This window comes from Pelodiscus sinensis, chromosome 5, assembly GCF_052426305.1.
Source record: "Pelodiscus sinensis isolate ZL-2025 chromosome 5, ASM5242630v1, whole genome shotgun sequence".
In the NCBI taxonomy this organism is placed as follows: Eukaryota; Metazoa; Chordata; order Testudines; family Trionychidae; genus Pelodiscus; species Pelodiscus sinensis.
Window position 1 is genome coordinate 99,179,756 of NC_143056.1, and position 18,505 is coordinate 99,198,260.

The 18,505-nt window shown below is 45.2% G+C and overlaps 1 protein-coding gene across 4 annotated transcripts in view; it reads left to right on the top strand.

The window, feature by feature from the left end:
• The window catches only part of QSER1 (glutamine and serine rich 1), a 110,068-nt gene that overhangs the window by 53,108 nt on the left and 38,455 nt on the right, over nt 1-18,505 (top strand). For all 4 annotated transcript variants that reach the window (XM_006110276.3, XM_075927810.2, XM_075927809.2 and 1 more), the window contains 2 exons: nt 3,677-7,360; nt 17,786-18,075. In XM_006110276.3, the coding sequence (XP_006110338.3) occupies nt 3,677-7,360; nt 17,786-18,075 (3,974 nt within the window). The remainder of the gene's footprint in view (nt 1-3,676; nt 7,361-17,785; nt 18,076-18,505) is intronic.

Below are 18,505 nucleotides of genomic sequence, written 5' to 3' on the forward strand. Positions count from 1 at the left end.
CACTCTAGCCTCACTGGGGGAAGGGAAGGGAAGGTATAGGGAGGACTGAGGTTCAGGGCTTCCTATAGGACAGATTTACCCTTCTGAGCTTCCACGGATTTTGTGGACCCCCCCCCCCCCTCCAGGCTCTGAGGCGGTATCAAAAATGAGGGGTTCAGTATGCAAAACAGGGCTGCCAGCGAGTGGGATAGGTATGGGGGTGAAGGATCTGGGTGGGACATGGGGTGCAGGAGGGGATGAGGGTGTGAGGTCTGGATGGGAAGTAAGCTGCAGGACAGGCTGGGAGGGTATCTGGCCAGAGGGAGGGGGCAGTGTGTGGCAAGGAAGGAGGGTGCAGGAGTAAGGGTGGGTGCAGGAGCACGATGGGAGTAGGGTGTCTGGCCAGGGGGGAGTATGCAGGAGCAGAGTGAGGGTAGGGTTTCTGGCCAGACTGTGCAAAATCTGGGCATGAGGTGAAGGGGGGGGCACTTTCCTTCACACCCCACGCCTCTCCAAGGCATCAGTGTCTCAGGCATGACCTCTTGCTGCTATGGGCTGTATTCCAGCTCATAGGAGCAGTGGGGAAAGCCTCCAGGCAGCATGTCCGTGCATTGCTGTTCCCCCACATGGGGGAAAGGGAAGAGGAGTGGCACTGCGTGGAGCAGCTTCTGGCTTCGCTTCTTCCTGCGAGCCAGATCATGCAGCAAGGCTTGGGGCTTTCTTCTGTCCCCTTATCCCCCCCTTCTTACCTGGTGGAAGGCTGGTCAGTCTGTATTCATCCAGCTAGAGTAGGACTCTTAAAAGGCCTGATTAGGGCCTTCCCTCCAGGGCTCAATGGGATGTGTACTATTTATTTATACTTATTCAGCCAGGAAGAACTCAAATTTACTACCCTGTCTGACATGAAAAAATCTTGGCATATTAAAATAATTCAGCCTTCCTACAGTATTCTTTCTGCCTCTGTAGCAGTAAGCATTTCAGTGCATAGGAGAATCTGATTGGTGTTTGACTCTTACTTAATTTCTTTCTCCTGTATCCATATAGAAATATTTACAAATAACATATTGCCTATTTATTCATGTAGTTTGCAAATATGAAATGAGCTAAAATATGTCTCTTTTGATGTTAAGGGTTTACCTTTTTGTTGAACCAAAAGGCCATCCAAATGCCCGCCTGAGCTGCCTCAGCTAATGCTATCTAAGCAGTTTTGAGATGAAGCTGTAATTGTGCCCTACTGTAACTAAAAAACTTGAAACAACTGAAATATTTTAAATTATTTAAAATGGAGTTTATTTGCTGAGGTAATTATTGTGTCAACATGGAAATCCTGCTTAGTGAGAATTTTACTTATTCTCAAATAGCAGTTCAAAGCTAAATAGTTGGGTTTTTTCCCTTAGCTGCTGAATTGTAAATTGGACTGTATGAATCACTTCCCTATACCCCATCTGGTTCCCATGAAAGTCAGTAGGAGCATTGCATTTAACTTCCAGTAGGAGCAGGGTAGGACTCCATTGATTAATTGACTATATTTTTAAATGTAAGACATCTATTTGAGGGCTTTCATTTGTAATAGAAGACAGATTCTCTAGCTTTGCCATACATTCCTGTAAGACTTTGGGAAAATCATTTAACTAATCAAGTGCTTCCATTCACCATCTCTAAAATAGGGATCATAATATCTTACTCCAGGACATTGTGAATTTGAATATCCACTCCTGGCAAACCTCTTTGAGCTCCTGAGATGGGAAGTGCTATAGAAGTGGAAGTAGATATGATTGTATCTCGAGATAAATCTAATGAGAGAATATATATATTATTGTATTATAATTCAAGTAATACAGAATTTATATTCTATTAAATGTTTTATCAGCTAAGGATGGTACAGCAAAGCAAGGCTGCAGGTAGGGAATACTAGATCTTTTGATCTGATATTCCTGTCATGGATGTTTTTATTCCATCTTCTATCTACAGCTGTAGTATACGTGCATTTCTTCTCTACCCCTCAGATCAAAGCCTCCTTTTAAAAATACATATGTTGTAAATAAATAAGTTGTAAAAAATGCTGGAAAGACTCCCACTCAATGAATGTTTCGATATAGGTTTATAAAATGGCATCTCTTAGCCATGCAATGTAAATTTTATTCATACTAACAGATAATAGTGTTCCTTGTGGCCCAGGCGTTCATGAGTGTTGATCACTACAGCTTAAAAGATTTGTACATTACTGAAAGAAGTGTTATGTAGCTTTCTTAAGCAGCTGTGTTCTGTTGTCTGATGATTATATGAGGTGTGTTAGGATGGAGAGTGAAGGAGTAAAACAAGTGCTACTGCTTTGAATGATTTATGTTTGTAACTCCCATGGTGTATTTAAATGCATATCAAGTGTTGTGGCTCTATGGAATTCCATATAGATTAAAATCAAAACAGCTGAATAGATATAAATAAAAAAGTGCCTGAGGTGTCAAACAGTGCTCTCTTTTTGTGGCACATTTTGCACCAACAGTATGCAACTCGAGTTTGTTCTTTTTCTTTGCAATTAAGTGCAGTGAAGAATTCATTATGCCTACAAAAATGGAGCCCTAGAAAATGAGTTCTTGTATACAGGCAGTCCCCGAGTTACGCGGATCCGACTTATGTCGGATCCGCAGTTACGAACGGGGTTTGCTCTGCGTCTCCCTGGTCTGCTGGAGACTAGCAGACCAGGGAGACGGGGAGCAAAGCCTCTGAGGATGCCGGCAGCGGGACAGCCGCAGCGTGTCTGGGCTGTCTTGCTGCTCACGTGCTCTGTGGCTTTGGTCCGCGTCTCCCTGGTCTGCTGCCACTTGGAGACCAGCAGACCAGGGAGACGCGGAGCAAAGCCGCGGAGGACCCGGGCGGCGTCTCCCTGGTCTGCTGGGGAGGGGCTCAGCTAGTACGCCCCCTCCCAGCAGACCAGGCTTTTCTCCAGACGCCTGTGGTAGAGCAGCGGGGGCACTGCCGGTTGGTCCCGCAGCGCCGCTCTGGGCGCTACTGGACCAACCCGGCAGCACCCCAGCTGCTCTCCCCAAGCGGCTGAATCAGGACGCCTGGGGCAGAGCAGCTGGGGTGCTGCTGGGTTGGTCCAGTAGCGCCAAGGAGCGGCGCTACTGGAGCAACCCAGCAGCACCCCAGCTGCTCTGCCCCAGGCGTCCCCAAGTCAGCCGCTGCTGAAACTGACCAGCGCTGACTACAGGAAGCCCGAGGCAGAGTTGCTCTGCCCCGGGCTTCCTGGAATCAGCCGCTGATCAGTTTCAGCAGCAGCTGACTTGGGGACGACTTGGGATTCAGCCTGTTGAAACTGATCAGCGGCTGATTCCAGGAAGCCCGGGGCAGAGCAACTGTGCCTCTGGCTTCCTGTAGTCAGCCGCTGGTCAGTTTCAGCAGCTGCTGAATCTGGACGCCAGTTCTGACTTACATACAGATTCAACTTAAGAACAAACCTACAGTCCCTATCTTGTACGTAACCCGGGGACTGCCTGTATTCATAGGTGTGTAAATAAACATTTTGTGATGTATTTTTGCTTGAATCTAAGAATAACACTACTTCTTTCCTTCACAGTAGTGTTAAGCTGAAATTACATTTGTAAAGGGCTTTGAGATTGTACAATACCATGAGCTATAGGAGTATAAAGTGTTATTACTTACAGTGCTTCTTTACACTTTTTTTTTTTTTTTGCAGGTATGCATTCCTCAGCAGCAACAGAGCTATTTGTTACTGGAGCATTGCCAACCTCTGGAACATTTCCACCAACATCTGCTTTATCAGCTTATCAGCATCCCAACTCTTTCAGCAGTAGAAACTTTGCTACTACTCCATCTCTTACACTTCAAGATTCAACATTCAGTGCTACATCAAATGGTCTTTTAACAGCTCATGACCCTTTATTGCAAATCAAGACATCACAAGGCACAGTTCCAACCGCTTTGACATTTGAACGGCTAGGCAGCTCTGTTTTAAGTGCCAGCATACCACCTCAGTCATCAACGTACCGTTCTGCTCAAGAGTCTGCACCCCATCTCCTGCAACCTCAGTTTAGTTTGTTGCCTTCAACACTTGGAGGAGCTCAGCAGACTTCTCAGGCATATAGCACATCTGTCTTTTCTGGTTCCACTGCCTCCATTGATAGAGTACTTCAGAGAGAATGTAGTGTTATTAAACACCATCAGCGGCCTTCAAATACACAATCTGTTCAGGTACAACGGACTGGTTCCCAGCATTCCTTACACAGTTATTTATCAAGTACAAGTGTAGTTAATTTTCAGGATACATCCAGGCAGTCAGCATTATCTTGCAGTCCAGTTGGAGATGCTACTCAGGTGAGCAATGGAGGATCACAGCAGAAGACCTCTCAAGTCTCAGTAGAACTTGCTCAGTCTTATACATCTGCAATTCCATCACCTGGTTTTCCATCTGCTTCTACAGAAAAAACAAAAAACTGTTCTACAAAGCAGCCATCAAGGTCAACAAAGACCCCTAAACCTCAAAATGTAGCCTCTCCTGTGCAGACACAAAGCTATTCCAAAACTGCACAAAACCAGAGTTCTGTAATAGCAGGCCAAGCACAAATCTATTCTACAGCACAGCTTCCAAGTCTGTTGTCAGTCAGCCAATCCCAAAACTATGTTTCCACACAGTCACAGAATATGCCATCTGTCAATCATTCACAAGTTTTCTCATCCAGCAAGGTAGAGAAGCTGCCCTCATATAAAACACTGACTTTTTCTGGGCAATCACAAGCTATAACTTCTGATACTCAGACAACACTAAGTTATACTGCAGATCAACAGGTATTAACTTCAGTTCCAAATGAGAACTACTCTGGACAAACAAGGGATCTTTCTTCAGTTAGTCAATCTCAGAGTTATTCTTCTAATCACTCTCAGGGTTTATCTCCCGTTAGCCAATCACAGGTTAGTTATTCATCTCAATCACAGGTTTTGTCAGCTGTTAGTCCTTCAGAAAGTTATACTTCAGGGCAATCCTTAACATTAACTTCACCTTCTCTTCCATTTTCTTCCTCCCCTCGTGTTCAAAATTTGTCAGTCTCAAGCTCAAACCAGAACTATATTTCTCTACATTCTTCTCAGAATTCTCAGACACAAGAATCATCTTCCCCACAGTCTCAAAAGTTTTTAACTGGTCCTACGTTTGCATCCCCAGCTCATTCGCGAACACTGCAGAACAATAGACCTTCCTCAGAAACAAAAACATACGTGAAAAGGAAATCTGACTCTAACTTGTATGCTTCATCAAAACAGGAAGATGAATTGTCAATGCAAGACTTGCAGGCATTGCAACAGCAAACTTCTCTTGACTCCTCTACTCAAAGGCTAACTGATAATGAAATTAATGCTCAAGATGCTACCTTTAGGGTGTCAAAGGCAGATGACAGATATTCTCAAAGTGTAATCAGAAGTAATTCTCATCTCGAAGATCATGTTGTTGGGCTTACTCTTCAAGGGTCAAAAAAAGATGAGAGGATGGTTGGTTCTATGGCACAGCTTACTCAACAGATTGGCCATATCACTAATGTAGTAAGCCATGATATTAAAAAAGCAGCTAATATAATGCAGACAACACAAGTAAGTGTAAATGCTAAAGAACTAAACCAGCAGCATTCTCTTATGCATAAGGTACATGAAAGTAAGGGCCAGGAACAGCAGGGCCAAGTGATTAGCACACCATCACAGATTCAAGCTCATACTCTGAGGCACGGCAGTCAGCTGTGTTTGCCTAATGCACAGGTACTTCTGGAATCTGCCTGTGACTTACAAATTCTTCAGCAGTCAATACTACAGTCAGGTTTAGGACAAGCAAAGGCATCTCCACATGTGCAACGAATACAGAGCCCTCACCAGGTAGCACATCAGTTCCTTCAAATGGACAGTCACATTATTCAGAGTAATGGGGGTCATTCTCAGCAACAGCTTCATCCTCAAAATGTAGAAGTTATTAAAATGGATATTTCTGAGTCTTCAAAACCACTACAGCAACATATGACATCAAAAGACCATTTTACTCAACCTAATCAACACGAATCAAGGAATCAGTTTGTTTCTCTTGGTTCAATATGTTTTCCAGAGTCTATGCTTCTCAATGATGACAGGAATATATTGTCTAATGTGGATGACATCTTAGCAGCAACAGCAGCAGCGTGTGGGGTCACACCATCGGAATTTGCCAAATCAACATCTAATGAGGAAATCCAATCTGTTGAAAATGGTGATGATTCCAAATCTCAGTTCCAGTCAATAGATGTTCAACATATATCTCCTAGTTTCAGTTCCTCACCCACTATAGTTGGAAAGCCACATAGCATAAATAACATTTCTCTAAATGGAAACCAAATTACTATAAATCTTACAACAGTGTCTACAATACAATCAAAACACATGATCCTTGATCAGCATATGGAGACTTCTGATCAAAATGTGTCAGCTAGAATTACTTCTTCAGCCCTTGGGCCTAGTCAGGAGGAGCAAGAACAAGGGTCTGGCAAAGTTAAGAAACAGTCTAGCATTAGTCATGAATCTGAAGAAGACAATGATGTTCCTCTTGATGGTACCCTAAATGCTAGAGATTCAGAGTTTGTTTCAAGTGGCCGAAGTCTAAGTGAAGAAAGTGTTACATCAGATAATGATTTTAATATGGGTTGTGATGATGGCATTGTAGTAGGTAACAAGATTAAAGGTCTGATATCTGTGCTACAACCAGGAGATGAAAGTGGTAGCAAAACTGAAGAAGAAAACCCAGATTTAACTCAAGAGAACCTTCAAAAGAAAAAAAGTAAAGGAAAAAGCCAAATAAAAAATGCTACAGAAGATGACAGTGCAAGTCAGAAGCAATTGAAACGAAGTGGACAATGCAAACGTCAGAATACGCGAGGACCTGACATATGTTTACCATATACTTCTCCTGTTTCTGAAAGTTGTTGTGATACTTATCAACATCAAGAAAGAATGAGGCAAAAAATTAAAGAAGTGGAAGAAAAGCAGCCAGAAGTCAAAACAGGATTCCTTGCATCTTTTTTAGACTTTCTAAAATCTGGACCCAGACAACAGTTTTCGGCGCCTGCTATACGAATGCCTAACAGAACTAGGCGACCAGTTACACAGATAGTCCGTGCCCTGGGCCCCCAGCCACCTTCAAAGTCACAGCAAGCAGCAGCTTCTTTGTCTGTTGAAGTTGAGTGTGAAAGTCCAACAAAAAAAGTTGATGATGAACTTAAGAAAAATTTGGAAACATTGCCTTCATTTTCTTCTGATGAAGATGATTCTGTAGGGGGTAATCACGATCTCCAGAAGAGCATTTCTACAGCTTTGTCAGCTTTGGATGATGCTTCTGACAAAAAAAACAAATCAGGTAAAATAATTGTATGCTTTCAAAGACATAATTCTGTAGGTTTTGCATATACTTTATATTTTAATTTTAGATATCTTTAGTTTTAGATAAATCATATCTTTCAAAAGGCCTTTATTAAGTTGCACTAAAGTTTAGGAGTAATATTCAAATTATTGAACTGAGATTAAACTAAATTAGTGTTTTCCACAATAGTGGAAGTTATGTGACTAAATCCTTGCATGCTGTTTTGAAAATGTATGCTTGCATTTTCTCTTTCAGTATAAAAGATGATTTTGGCATGGAATGGAGAAACTTGTATTTTAATAGACTGATGTCAATTCTCTAACTCAAAATGGTAAAGAAGGTTTTGCTAGTAAAACTCAACAGTCGAGTACCAAAACATTCCATCAAATGGACAGTAAAGATTGTGAACATGTAACCGTGTATTTAAAGAAATTTCATCATGATGGACACAAAGGAGTTGCTTTCAGAAAAGGCTATTTTTGCCTTGGTGGAATTGTCTGGTTTTTTAGGGATGCTTAGTGACATAATTCTTTTATAAATAATTCTGCTTCTCTTTTAACACTGACAAGCTGAAGATGTTTTATCTGATCATTTCTAAACAGAGGGAGTCCAGACTTTAGAGTCATGTACTTTGACCGTAATAGTACAGAGAAATGGAATTTGAAAGGTAAATGTTCCGGTGCAAGTTGGGTTGTAGTCAGTGTTCCCTCTAAGCCAGGGGTCTCCAACACTTTTATGCCTGAGATCACTTTTGGAATTTAAGTGCAATCCAAGATCTACCTGAAACCAAAATACTCTTGTCCCCTCTCCTTTGTGCCTTTTTTCCCGATGTCTCATCCCTGCTCACTCCAACTTCCCTCTCTCTAGGCTGGGGCAGAGGGTCTGGCCTTGGATTAAGGGATTTGGAGTGTGAGAAGAGAGCTGAGCTGCAGGCAGGGGGTTCTAGGTGCAGGTTCTGGGAGGGCATTTGGATGCACTGGTGCTTGGGGCTAGGGATGTTGGAGGGGGTTTATGACTGGCATGGATTTTCAGGCTCTAGCTGGGCGTTGTTTACCTAAGGGAGCTCCTGGTTGATGGTGCAGTGGGGCTAAGGGCAGGCTCACCCCTACCCTGGCCCTTACACACTCCCAAAAGCAACCAGAAAACTCCCTCCGAAGTCCTGTTGTGCCCCCTCTCTGCTCTGTGGAGACAGGATACAAAGTGGGAGAGGGGGCACCTTGACATCAACATCCCTCCTCTCCCTCCCCTGCCCAGCAAGCAGGAAGCTCCTGATGGGACAGCTCCAAGGCAAAGGGCAGGAGATGTGCAGCAGTGGGAGGAGGGGCAGCTGAAGTGCCGGAACTTGATAGTCTCTTGGCCAAACCCATCAGGATCACCTGTCAGAGACTCCAAGATCTACCAGTAGATCCCAATCTACTGGCTGGTGGCCACTGCTCTAAACTGTGTGGCAGCCCAGCTTCACAGGTGATTAATCATCCCCACCCAGGCAGAGGCTCAGGGCTCTGTGCAGGGAGCTGAGTGACTGGATGGGGCTCATTAATCACCTGTGAAGCTCTGCTGCCACAGCTTAGAGGGAACAGTGGTAGGAGTGATGACACTATATTTTATATATAGTTCCTTTACTAAATATTATTGTGTTTGGTCAATACATAGAATTCTTGTCAACAATCATAAATTTTATTTACTGGTGCCTCCTCTGGAAGTATTTTCAACAAACTCTTTTTCACCCTTAGCTACATTATAAAATAGAGGTTTTTTACATAGTTGATAAATAGGAGGTAAAAACCATGGTAACCAGGATTTGACAAGTGCTGAACCTGCCTGCAGGGGCCTAATTTGTTCAATGGCAAGACAATGCACATCTTAGACTTCGTGGTCACTTTCAGTTCTCAGGGTCTCCATGAAGCATCTGGAGAGAAACACACTTTTACTTTGAATGCCAGTCCTGGAGTTTCCAGGCAATGTTTGACCAGAAGTTCACAATGAAGAAGCAAAAAGGGCAGATTCTATTAACTTAGGTCTGAATAGGCCTCACCAGGCATGGCTTCATCAATATTTTCCCAAATGCTTTCAAGGGTTAACAACATAAAGAATACCCAGTGTGTATCCTAAACCTAAAGTTGCAGGGGGTGCGGTCGCACCTCCTGGCTAGAACTAGTTTCCATTATATACAAGGTTTACAGTTTGGTTCAGTGGTTCACAGCAGCCCCACTATACAAATTATTCCAGCATCCCTGGTACCTAGTTAACTTTACTGGTTCTGGCTCCCTTGATTTTCGGTAAGAAATCTTTTCAAATGCTTGTTCAGTTTGTGTTTCTTTTGCCATGAAATATTATATGCATATTAAATGAGATTGAATGCTGCCTCACACTTCACATCAATTATAATCGTGGCTCTCCAGAAACAACTTTATAGAACTCTTAGGCCAGTTCATTAGTTTGGTGGCAATTCACTATAGCTGGCTCACAGATCATTGAGGAAAAGGAGTGCCTCAAGTAATCTTATAGCAGCTTCTGTAGCCAAGTCAAGAACGGTAGTGTTTATTATTTACAGAGGAAGCTTATCCAGACTGCCTTTACCAAAAGAATATCCATGCCGTAATTTTTTTTGGGACTGGGGAAATGGCAGATTCACAAAGTTTATAAATTACTAGATACTGCTTAAGATACCTAATTATCACTAAAAATGTATGCAGCTCAAAACAATTTTGACACACAGAGTTCAGTGCCACTTTGTCTTTCATAACAAATTATATACATAGAACATGCCTAGAGCAAGTTTGATCACTGGTTTGTATAGACCCATGGTTCTCAAACTTTTTGGCTTGTGGCCCACCTGGTTTAATGCAAACCTTTCCACAGACCACCAGTTGCTAATGAAAACTCGCCATTAGTTACATATTTATGCCCAAGCAATTTTGTTAGTGCTGAAGCTATGGAGAACGGTTTAATTTAACCAGTAAGAAGGGAAATATTAATTTAAATTATTAAACGGATTAAGCATTTCAAATTTATGTTAGTTTATCAAACTTCATTTTAAATAAAGTAAAAAATTTAATTTATGTCCAAAATGAAAGGTTCCCATGTTTTCTTTATTTATGGCGGGGTGGAGAACCTTTTTTGGGGGTCTGAGGCCACAGATCCAAAGAAAAATTAGCTGGGCACCACACAAGTGAGAAGAAAGGAAAAAAAATCCCAACTCTCATTGATGTGGGCCCCAACTGAGACACTTCACTCCTCTGGCTATCTAGCCCCACTGGGGAAGGGGGAGGGACAGAGACAGGGAGGACTGAGATTCAGGGCCTCCCATAGGCCAGATCTACTCTTCTGGGATTCCAGGGTTAGTGGATTTTGTGGATCCCCTAAGTTCTGGGATTGGGACAAAACTGAGGGGTTCAGTATGTGGGTCAAGGCTATCAGCCAGATGGATGGGGGTGCAGGATCTGGGCAGGAGGTGGGGTGCAAGGGGGATTGAGGGTGCTAGGTCTGGATGGGAGGTAGGGTGCAAGAGCAGGATGGGAGTAGGGTGTCTAGCCAGAGGGAGGGGGCAAGAGCAAAGGAAGGTGCAGTGTGTGGCCAGGAGGGAAGGTGTGGGTGCAAGAGCAGGATGGGGGTGTGGGATCTCAGCGGGGAAGGTGTCAAAGGGGGAGGGCATGGGAGTCTAGGCATGAGGAGGCACTTACTGGCCTTTGCGCCCTGTGCTGGTCCCAGGCACCACCTCCCACTGCTCCCATTGTCCCAGTTCTAGCCAATGGGAGTAGCAGGGAAAGCCTCCAGGCAACACTCCCATGCACTGTAGTTCCCCCAGCCAGGGGAGAGGAAGTGATTTCCCCATGAGCTGGATCGCACAGCAAGACTCTTTCCCCACCCTCCAAATGGGAAGCCAGCGTTGGCACTCCAAACGCATGGAGGAGGGGCAATGATGGTGGAGCGCCAAGGCAGGCTTCCTGCTGTGGGGGAGGCAGGGGCTGCACTCGAGCCGCAGACCACCTGGAAGGTGGCTGTGGATCACAGTTTGAGAACCACTGGTATAGAAAGATTGACACTTGAAGTGCACAGAATTAGTCAGTGCTGCTATACTCAAGCACCATGCTAAACATGTATCCATAAAGATCGCTGGGTTAAAATAATATGAGCCAGAGTTTATATATACACATACATATGTACGTATGTAGCTTTATATATATTAAACTTCCTTCATATATCTAAAGTGTATTTGGAATGTATCTCTGCCTGAATTTGGCACCTCTGAGGAATTTCATGTAGGTAGTCTTGGGATTCATAGAATGATAGGTTGGAAGGGATCACAAGGGCCATTTAATCTAACTCCCTGCCAGGATGCAGAATTTGAGTCTAAATCGTCCGAGACAGATAGCTATTCAGCGTCCTACTGGAAACCTTCTGCAGCCTCCATAGGCAATCTGTTTCATTGTCCTACTGTTCTCACAGTTAGCACCTTTTTCCTGAGTTTAAATCTGCTATGGTGCTGTAGATTGAATCTATTGCCTCTTTTCCTGTCCTCTGTGGCAAAAGAGAACAATTTTTATCCATCCTTTTTTATTTCATCCTTTCAAGTAATTTGAAGACCACTATCATGTCCCCCCTTAATCTTCTCTTTTCCAAACTAAACACACTCCGCTCCTTCAGCCTTTTCTTTTGTGGCTTCCATTTCATCCTTTTGGACCTCTTTATTGCTTGCTTCTGGATCCTTTCCAATTTCTCTGCATCCTTTCTATACATTGGTGACCAAAATTGGACACACTACTCCAGCCGAGGCCTTCTCAGCATCAAGTAGAATGATACTTTCACCTGCTGTGACTTATGTGCTATGCCTCTGTTAATGCAAACTAAAATTGCATTTGCTTTTTTGTAATAGCATTGCATTACTGAGGCATGTTGAGATTGTCACCCACACAACTCCCAGATTCTTCTGAAGCTGATTATCCCCCATTCTCTATGTAGTTGGTTTTTCTTCCCTTAGTGTAGCATCTTTGCTGAATTTCATTTTGTTGCCTGTAGCCCAGTTCTCCGATAAAGTGCCTGTGAATGTAAATATAAGTATTTAATATAAATCTTGCATGGACAGCAAAGGACAAGATAGGCTGTGAGTGCAAAGGTAACCCCACCCATTCAGCTTTGTCAATCAAGCATGGTAGGGAGGAGGGCTTTAAAAGGAGAAAACCCACAGTGGCTGTCCCTCACCACTGGCCCTTGTGGATCCCCTGGGCATATCACCAGTCCCGGGGCGTGCCTAGATCCTCCAGATCAGTGGTTTCTGCCAGCTACCAATCTCGGTCTCCCCAGGACAGACAGCAGTCGAGGGCACCCTCTGCCACAGTGTCACAACCCTCCATTGGTGACAGCCCAAGAACAGAGGCCCCAGACCAGCCTTTGGGTCAAGAGATGTGGGCGTAAAAAGGGGAGAGGCGCGGGATCCCATCACCCAGAGCTTTCAGTGGACCTGCTGCCACCCCAGGCTTCTTTGTTGTCCTCCCCAGACAAAGCAGTGGCAGGAATTTCTATAGCAGGGCCTCTTCTGGTTGGCCACAGGGCCTACCAAGGGTTTTTGCTCTCGGTGGCTCAAAACATGAACCCCCTTATGGAGGAGATACAGGAACTGGAGACCCAGTGGTAGACATCTTGTCACACGAGGGTCCATTAAGGGTGGCCTTCCCAATCATAAAGATCATCCAATCCAGTTTACAACACCTTGCAGCAGACCCCCAGCTCAATACTGCCCATAGCAAAAGGGATGGAGAGGAGGTACTTCATCCCTTCTAAAGAGTACAAGTTCTTTTTCTCAGACTTCCACCCCTCCTCTCTTGTGGTGTAAGCCGTCAACAAGAGAGAGAGGCAAGGCCAGCAAGTGCCAACGCCCAAAGCCAGGGAGGCAAAGAAACTCAACCACTTTGGCAGAAAGATCTATTCGGCAGGGGCCCTGCAGTTAAGGATTGCAAACCAACAAGCAATCCTCCATCGGAACGCATTTAAATCCTGGGGGGTACTCTCCAAGTACAAAAAGCCCCTTCCCTCAGATGCCTGGCAGGTGTTTAGAGCCTTAACAGAGGAGGGACATACCATAGCTGGAACCTCCCTGCAGGCAGCCCTGGACTTTGGACTCAGCGGTGAGAACACTCTATGGGGATGGCCATGCATAGGTCTGCATGGTTGGAAGCTTCAGGCCTGCCTCCAGAAGTCCAACAGACTCTGCAGGACCTCCCATTTGAGGGCAGGATTGTTTTCGGAGCAATGGGCCCCAAGCTCCATTTGCTCAAGAATTCAAGGGCAACTGTGGAATTCTTGGGCATGCATACCCCTGCTACCCAAAGCCCAAGAATTCCATAGACCCCAGCCTCCTCCACAGAGATTCACTCCTAGATAGCGTCAGGAGCAGCCATGTAGGCGCAATAGGAGGAGAACCCCAAGTCAACAATCTAGTCGGGAGTAACTCCTAAGAGGCCCCTCCAGGGCCCAAACAGGGCTTTTGAGGTTCACCTGAGGACAGGGTCCCAGTTTCCCTGGATCCTTTCCCTTTATTCTTGGGTAGTCTCCCGTTTCTACTATGCATGGGTACTTCAGACTGCTGGGTCCTCTGAAATCAGTGCTAAACCCAGTACAAAGAATAGAGTTCATTGGAGCGAGTCTAAACTCAATTTGGGGATGGTCCAGCCTTCCAGAAGCGTGCTCTCAGGTGATAAAGGACATGGTGTCCTCCCTCACCCAGTGTCCCACCACAACAGTGGGGACATGCCTTAGTCTATTGGGTCATATGGTGTCGTGCTGCCATGTGGTCAGATATTCTCGGCTACACCTCAGACCCTTCCAGGGGTTTCTTGCCTCAGTCTACACACCAATGCTAGACAGTCTGTCCATTCCATCAGGCATGATATTGACCCTGAGATGGTGGTCACACCCACTCAGTCTGGGTGAGAGAGTGGCATTTGTCCTCCTGATGCCCACGCTAACATTCATCACAGAAGCTTCGGATCTTGGGAACGCAGGGTTTGCTATTGTACATGTCCATCCCCCCCACTTCCCGGTTCCCCTGCTCCACCAGGTCCTGCTCAAGGCACACTGGGACAAACCGTGCCTAATCCTACTGGTACCAGCGTGGCCATGTCAGCATTGGTTCTCCATCCTTCTCACCCTGTTGCTGAAGGCCCCAAAAGCCCTTCTCCTGTACCAGAACCCCTTCACACTGCACCAGGGGCATCTTAGGCACTCAGACTTGCACTCACTCCACCTTATGGTGTGGAAGCTAGATGGCTTAATCTGTTAGAGCTCTATTACTCAGCTCAAGTACAAGAGGTTCTCCTGGGAAGCAAGAAGCCTCCACCAGAACAGTGTACTTAGCCAAGTGAAGGAGGTTTTCCTCCTGGTGCGCATAACAGAATCTTTCCCCTAGGTGGGCACCCATTTCAGTGGTACTGGACTACCTGTTACACCTACGGACATAGGGCTTAGAACCTTCCTCTGTTAAGGCCCACTTGGGGGCTGTTTTTTGCATTACACCCAGCGTGATCCCACCAATTCCTGTTTGTTGACCCAGTGGTAACCCATTTTAGCAAGGGATTGGATAATTTGTATCCATATTCTTGCCCACCTGTACCCTAATGGGACATTAATTTGGTGCTCAATAAATGTATGGGACCCCCTCCCCCTTGATCAATGGCTGAGTGTTCATTGCTTCACCTGTCCATTGAAGTGGCTTTCTTGATGGCCATCATGTCAGTGAGGAGGATGTCTGAACTAGGAGCACTTTCCTTGGAACCCCCATATACAGTGTTCCACAAGGACAAGGTGCAAGTTTGGTCACACCTGGCCTTCTTACCCAAGGTGGTCTCCTAATTCCACTTTGGTCAATACATCTTCCTCACGGTATTTTACCCAAAACACACACTACCACTAGCCAGAGGGTGTTTCACATGTTAGATTTGAGAAGGGCCCTAGCTTTCTACTTAGACCATGCAAGACCATTTAGGAAATCCACTCACTTGTTCATGGCAATAGTGGAGCAGATAAAAAGGGATCTGGTCTCTGCACAGTGTATATCCTCATAGATAGCATGGTGAATACGTACCTGCTATGATCTGGCAGGGGTCACACACACTCCCCCGCCCCCCCCCCCCCCCCCCAGTGACAGGACACTCAAGTAGGGCACTGTGTTCGTACACAAGTCCCCCTCCAAGAGATATCCTGGGCAGCCATGTAGTCCTCAATAAACACATTCACTGCACACTACGCCATTGATAGGTTCTCTAGAGGGGATGCAGCCGTCGGTAGGGCAATGCTACAATTTGTGATTCTTAACTCTGACCCCACCTCCATAGTGGAGCGGCTTGGGAGTCACCTGATTGGAGTCGACATGGACAAGCGATTGAAGAAGAAAAGACAGTTACCTGTTCTTATAACTGGGGTTCTTCAAGATGTGGTGTTCACGTCCATTCCAATACCCACTCTTATTCCCCACTGAGGAAGGGGTATGGTTGGCAGTGGTATATATGCACTGATTCAGCAGCACCACTGTAGGGTCTCCACAGCCAACCTTATGAGGAGGGGGAAAGTTTCCGATGCTCCCACGTGTACACCTGTTTGGAATGGACATGAACAACACATCTCGAAGAACATCAGTTATGAAAACAGGTAACTGTCTTTTTCCTTTTGTGGGTGTATTTCATTAAACTGGTTCATTTATAACTTCTGTTTTTGAGCCAAGGAAAGGAATGTGTCTTAAAACTTCATCCATTTCTTTCATTTCAAAATTCTGAATTTTTAACATGTTAAAATAGTCAATATTTTTTTTCTGACTGTTAAAGCAGCATGAACAGTCTCCCAGTTGCTACTTCTAGCCAAAGACAACATACATCTTTTAAAATCAAATAATTACATTTAAGAACTTGTTACAGAACATATGTCTAAAAGGAGTTTCCCTTTTACAGGCAGTCCCCGACTTACGCGGATCCGACATATGTCGGATCCGCACTTACGAACGGGGCTTTCTCGCCCCGGAAGTCGGGGCAAGAAAGCCCCGTTGGTAAGCTGCTCCGGTGCCCCTGGTCTGCTGGAGACCGTCTCCAGCAGACCAGGGGCACCGGGCGGGTTCCCGCGCTTCTGAGGCTTTGCCAGAGCAAAGCCTCAGAGGCGCGGGCAACCGCCGCTGCTGCCGCTTCAATCTGGGTGCCTGTGGTCTGCTGGGGACCGTCCCCAGCAGACCACAGGCTCCCGGACTGAAGCCGCAGCCGCGGCGGGGTCCCTCGCCTCTGAGGCTTTGCCAGAGCAAAGCCTCAGAGGCTCTGCTCCCCGTGTCCCTGGTCTGCTGGGGGGGGGGGGGCGCTAGTGTGCTCCCCCCCCCCCAGCAGACCAGGCTTTTGTTTTGGACTCTGGGGCAGAGCAGCTGGGGCGCTGCCGATTGGTCCTGCAGCGCCCGCTCTGGGCACTACTGGACCAACCCGGCAGCACCCCAGCTGCTCTGCCCCAGGTCCTGATTCAGCCGCTGCTGGTCAGTTTCAGCAGCGGCTGAATCAGGACGCCTGGGGCAGAGCAGATGGGGTGCTGCTAGGTTGGTCCAGTAGCACCCAGGAGCGGCGCTACTGGAGCAACCCAGCAGCACCCCAGCTGCTCTGCCCCAGGCGTCCCCAAGTCAGCTTCTGCTGAAACTGACCAGCGCTGACTACAGGAAGCCCCAGGCAGAGTTGCTCTAGACATCCATGAGGAGTAACGGTAGTTCGAACTAGGAAGCCTAGTTCGAACTACCTAGTTCGTGCCGCATGTAGCCGCGTGGCACAGAGTTCGAACGAGCGAGGATTTAAAAATGGCGGCGCCCCGCTTATGCAAATGAAGCCCGGGAAATTCAAATCCCGGGCTTCATTTGCAATTGTGGTATGCCTACATTACCCCGCTAGTTCCAACTAGCAGGGTAGTGTAGACATACCCAAATAGATAAATGAATGGATGTGTATATCACTAAATTTCTCTTGTGTTGTAGGGAGGACTATTTGTACCTTAGGCAGGATAACAGTAAATGACATTATGCAACATGCTGATCATGCAGTGTCAGTAATGATTCCCATATACATGTGCAATTGTACATCTGTTTATTTTTTAGACTCAGCAATATAAAATATAAAAATATTCATTCAAAATTAAAATATAATCCTTTCTACCTTAGTAACACTACTGTATCCGATACAAATGCAACTGCTGCTCTTGGGAAACTTTTCTGCAAGTATACAGACTGAATTCTGATTATTTTAATGTTTAGATATAGGTTAACTTTGGGCTAGTTAACTTTGTTATTTTAACTTATATAATGGGTGCTTTTTGTATGTTTTGTTCAGGATAGTAAATAAAATACAATTTCTGTCTTATATTACTGACTCCTGATAATTTATATAACCAATGTCTTTTTGTTTTTTGCTTCAGAAACTGAAAAAATGGCAGTTGCTTCTACTGCCAACACCACTGCTGTTATAAAGCAGGAATCTCCAAACACTATTGTTCCTGTGGTAAATGTTCAGGAGAAAAAAAGTTCTGCAGAACCCCTAAAGATAGCTGACCAAGATGGTGTGACATCAGACCAGTTAGCAAAAATACAGGCAGCTGTTGCAATAGAAGGATGTACTGATGAGGAGAATACGGACAGTGGAGGAGAGGGCATGTACAGAGAACGTGATGAATTTGTAGTGAAGATTGAAGATATAGACTTGCTAAAGGTAATCCAAATGTCTGTTCTGAGTAATTACCAACACACACCAGGAAGCAGGCATCAAAAATTGTTCAGGACTGTGAATAAATCACCTCCCCAGAAACATACTTTACTATGACATAAACACGTGGGTTCACAGCGCTGTGTTGTTGGGAGAGCTTCTGTCACTGACATAACTTCTGCTGCTTACAGAAGTGGTTTTATTGTGCCAACAGGAGAGCTTTCTCCCTTTGGGACAGAGCATCTCCAACAGATGTGCAGCTTCAGTGTAGTTGCATTGATATAGCTGGATCACTACAGCACTGTTCATATAGATGTGCCCTTAGCTTTTTGTTTCTGGATTTTATTTATTTATTTTGGTGGAAGTTTGCAGAGTTCAAGAAAACCATATTTGTTTTCTCCATTTCTGATTCTTCTGTTTTGTCTGGTTCTTGTCC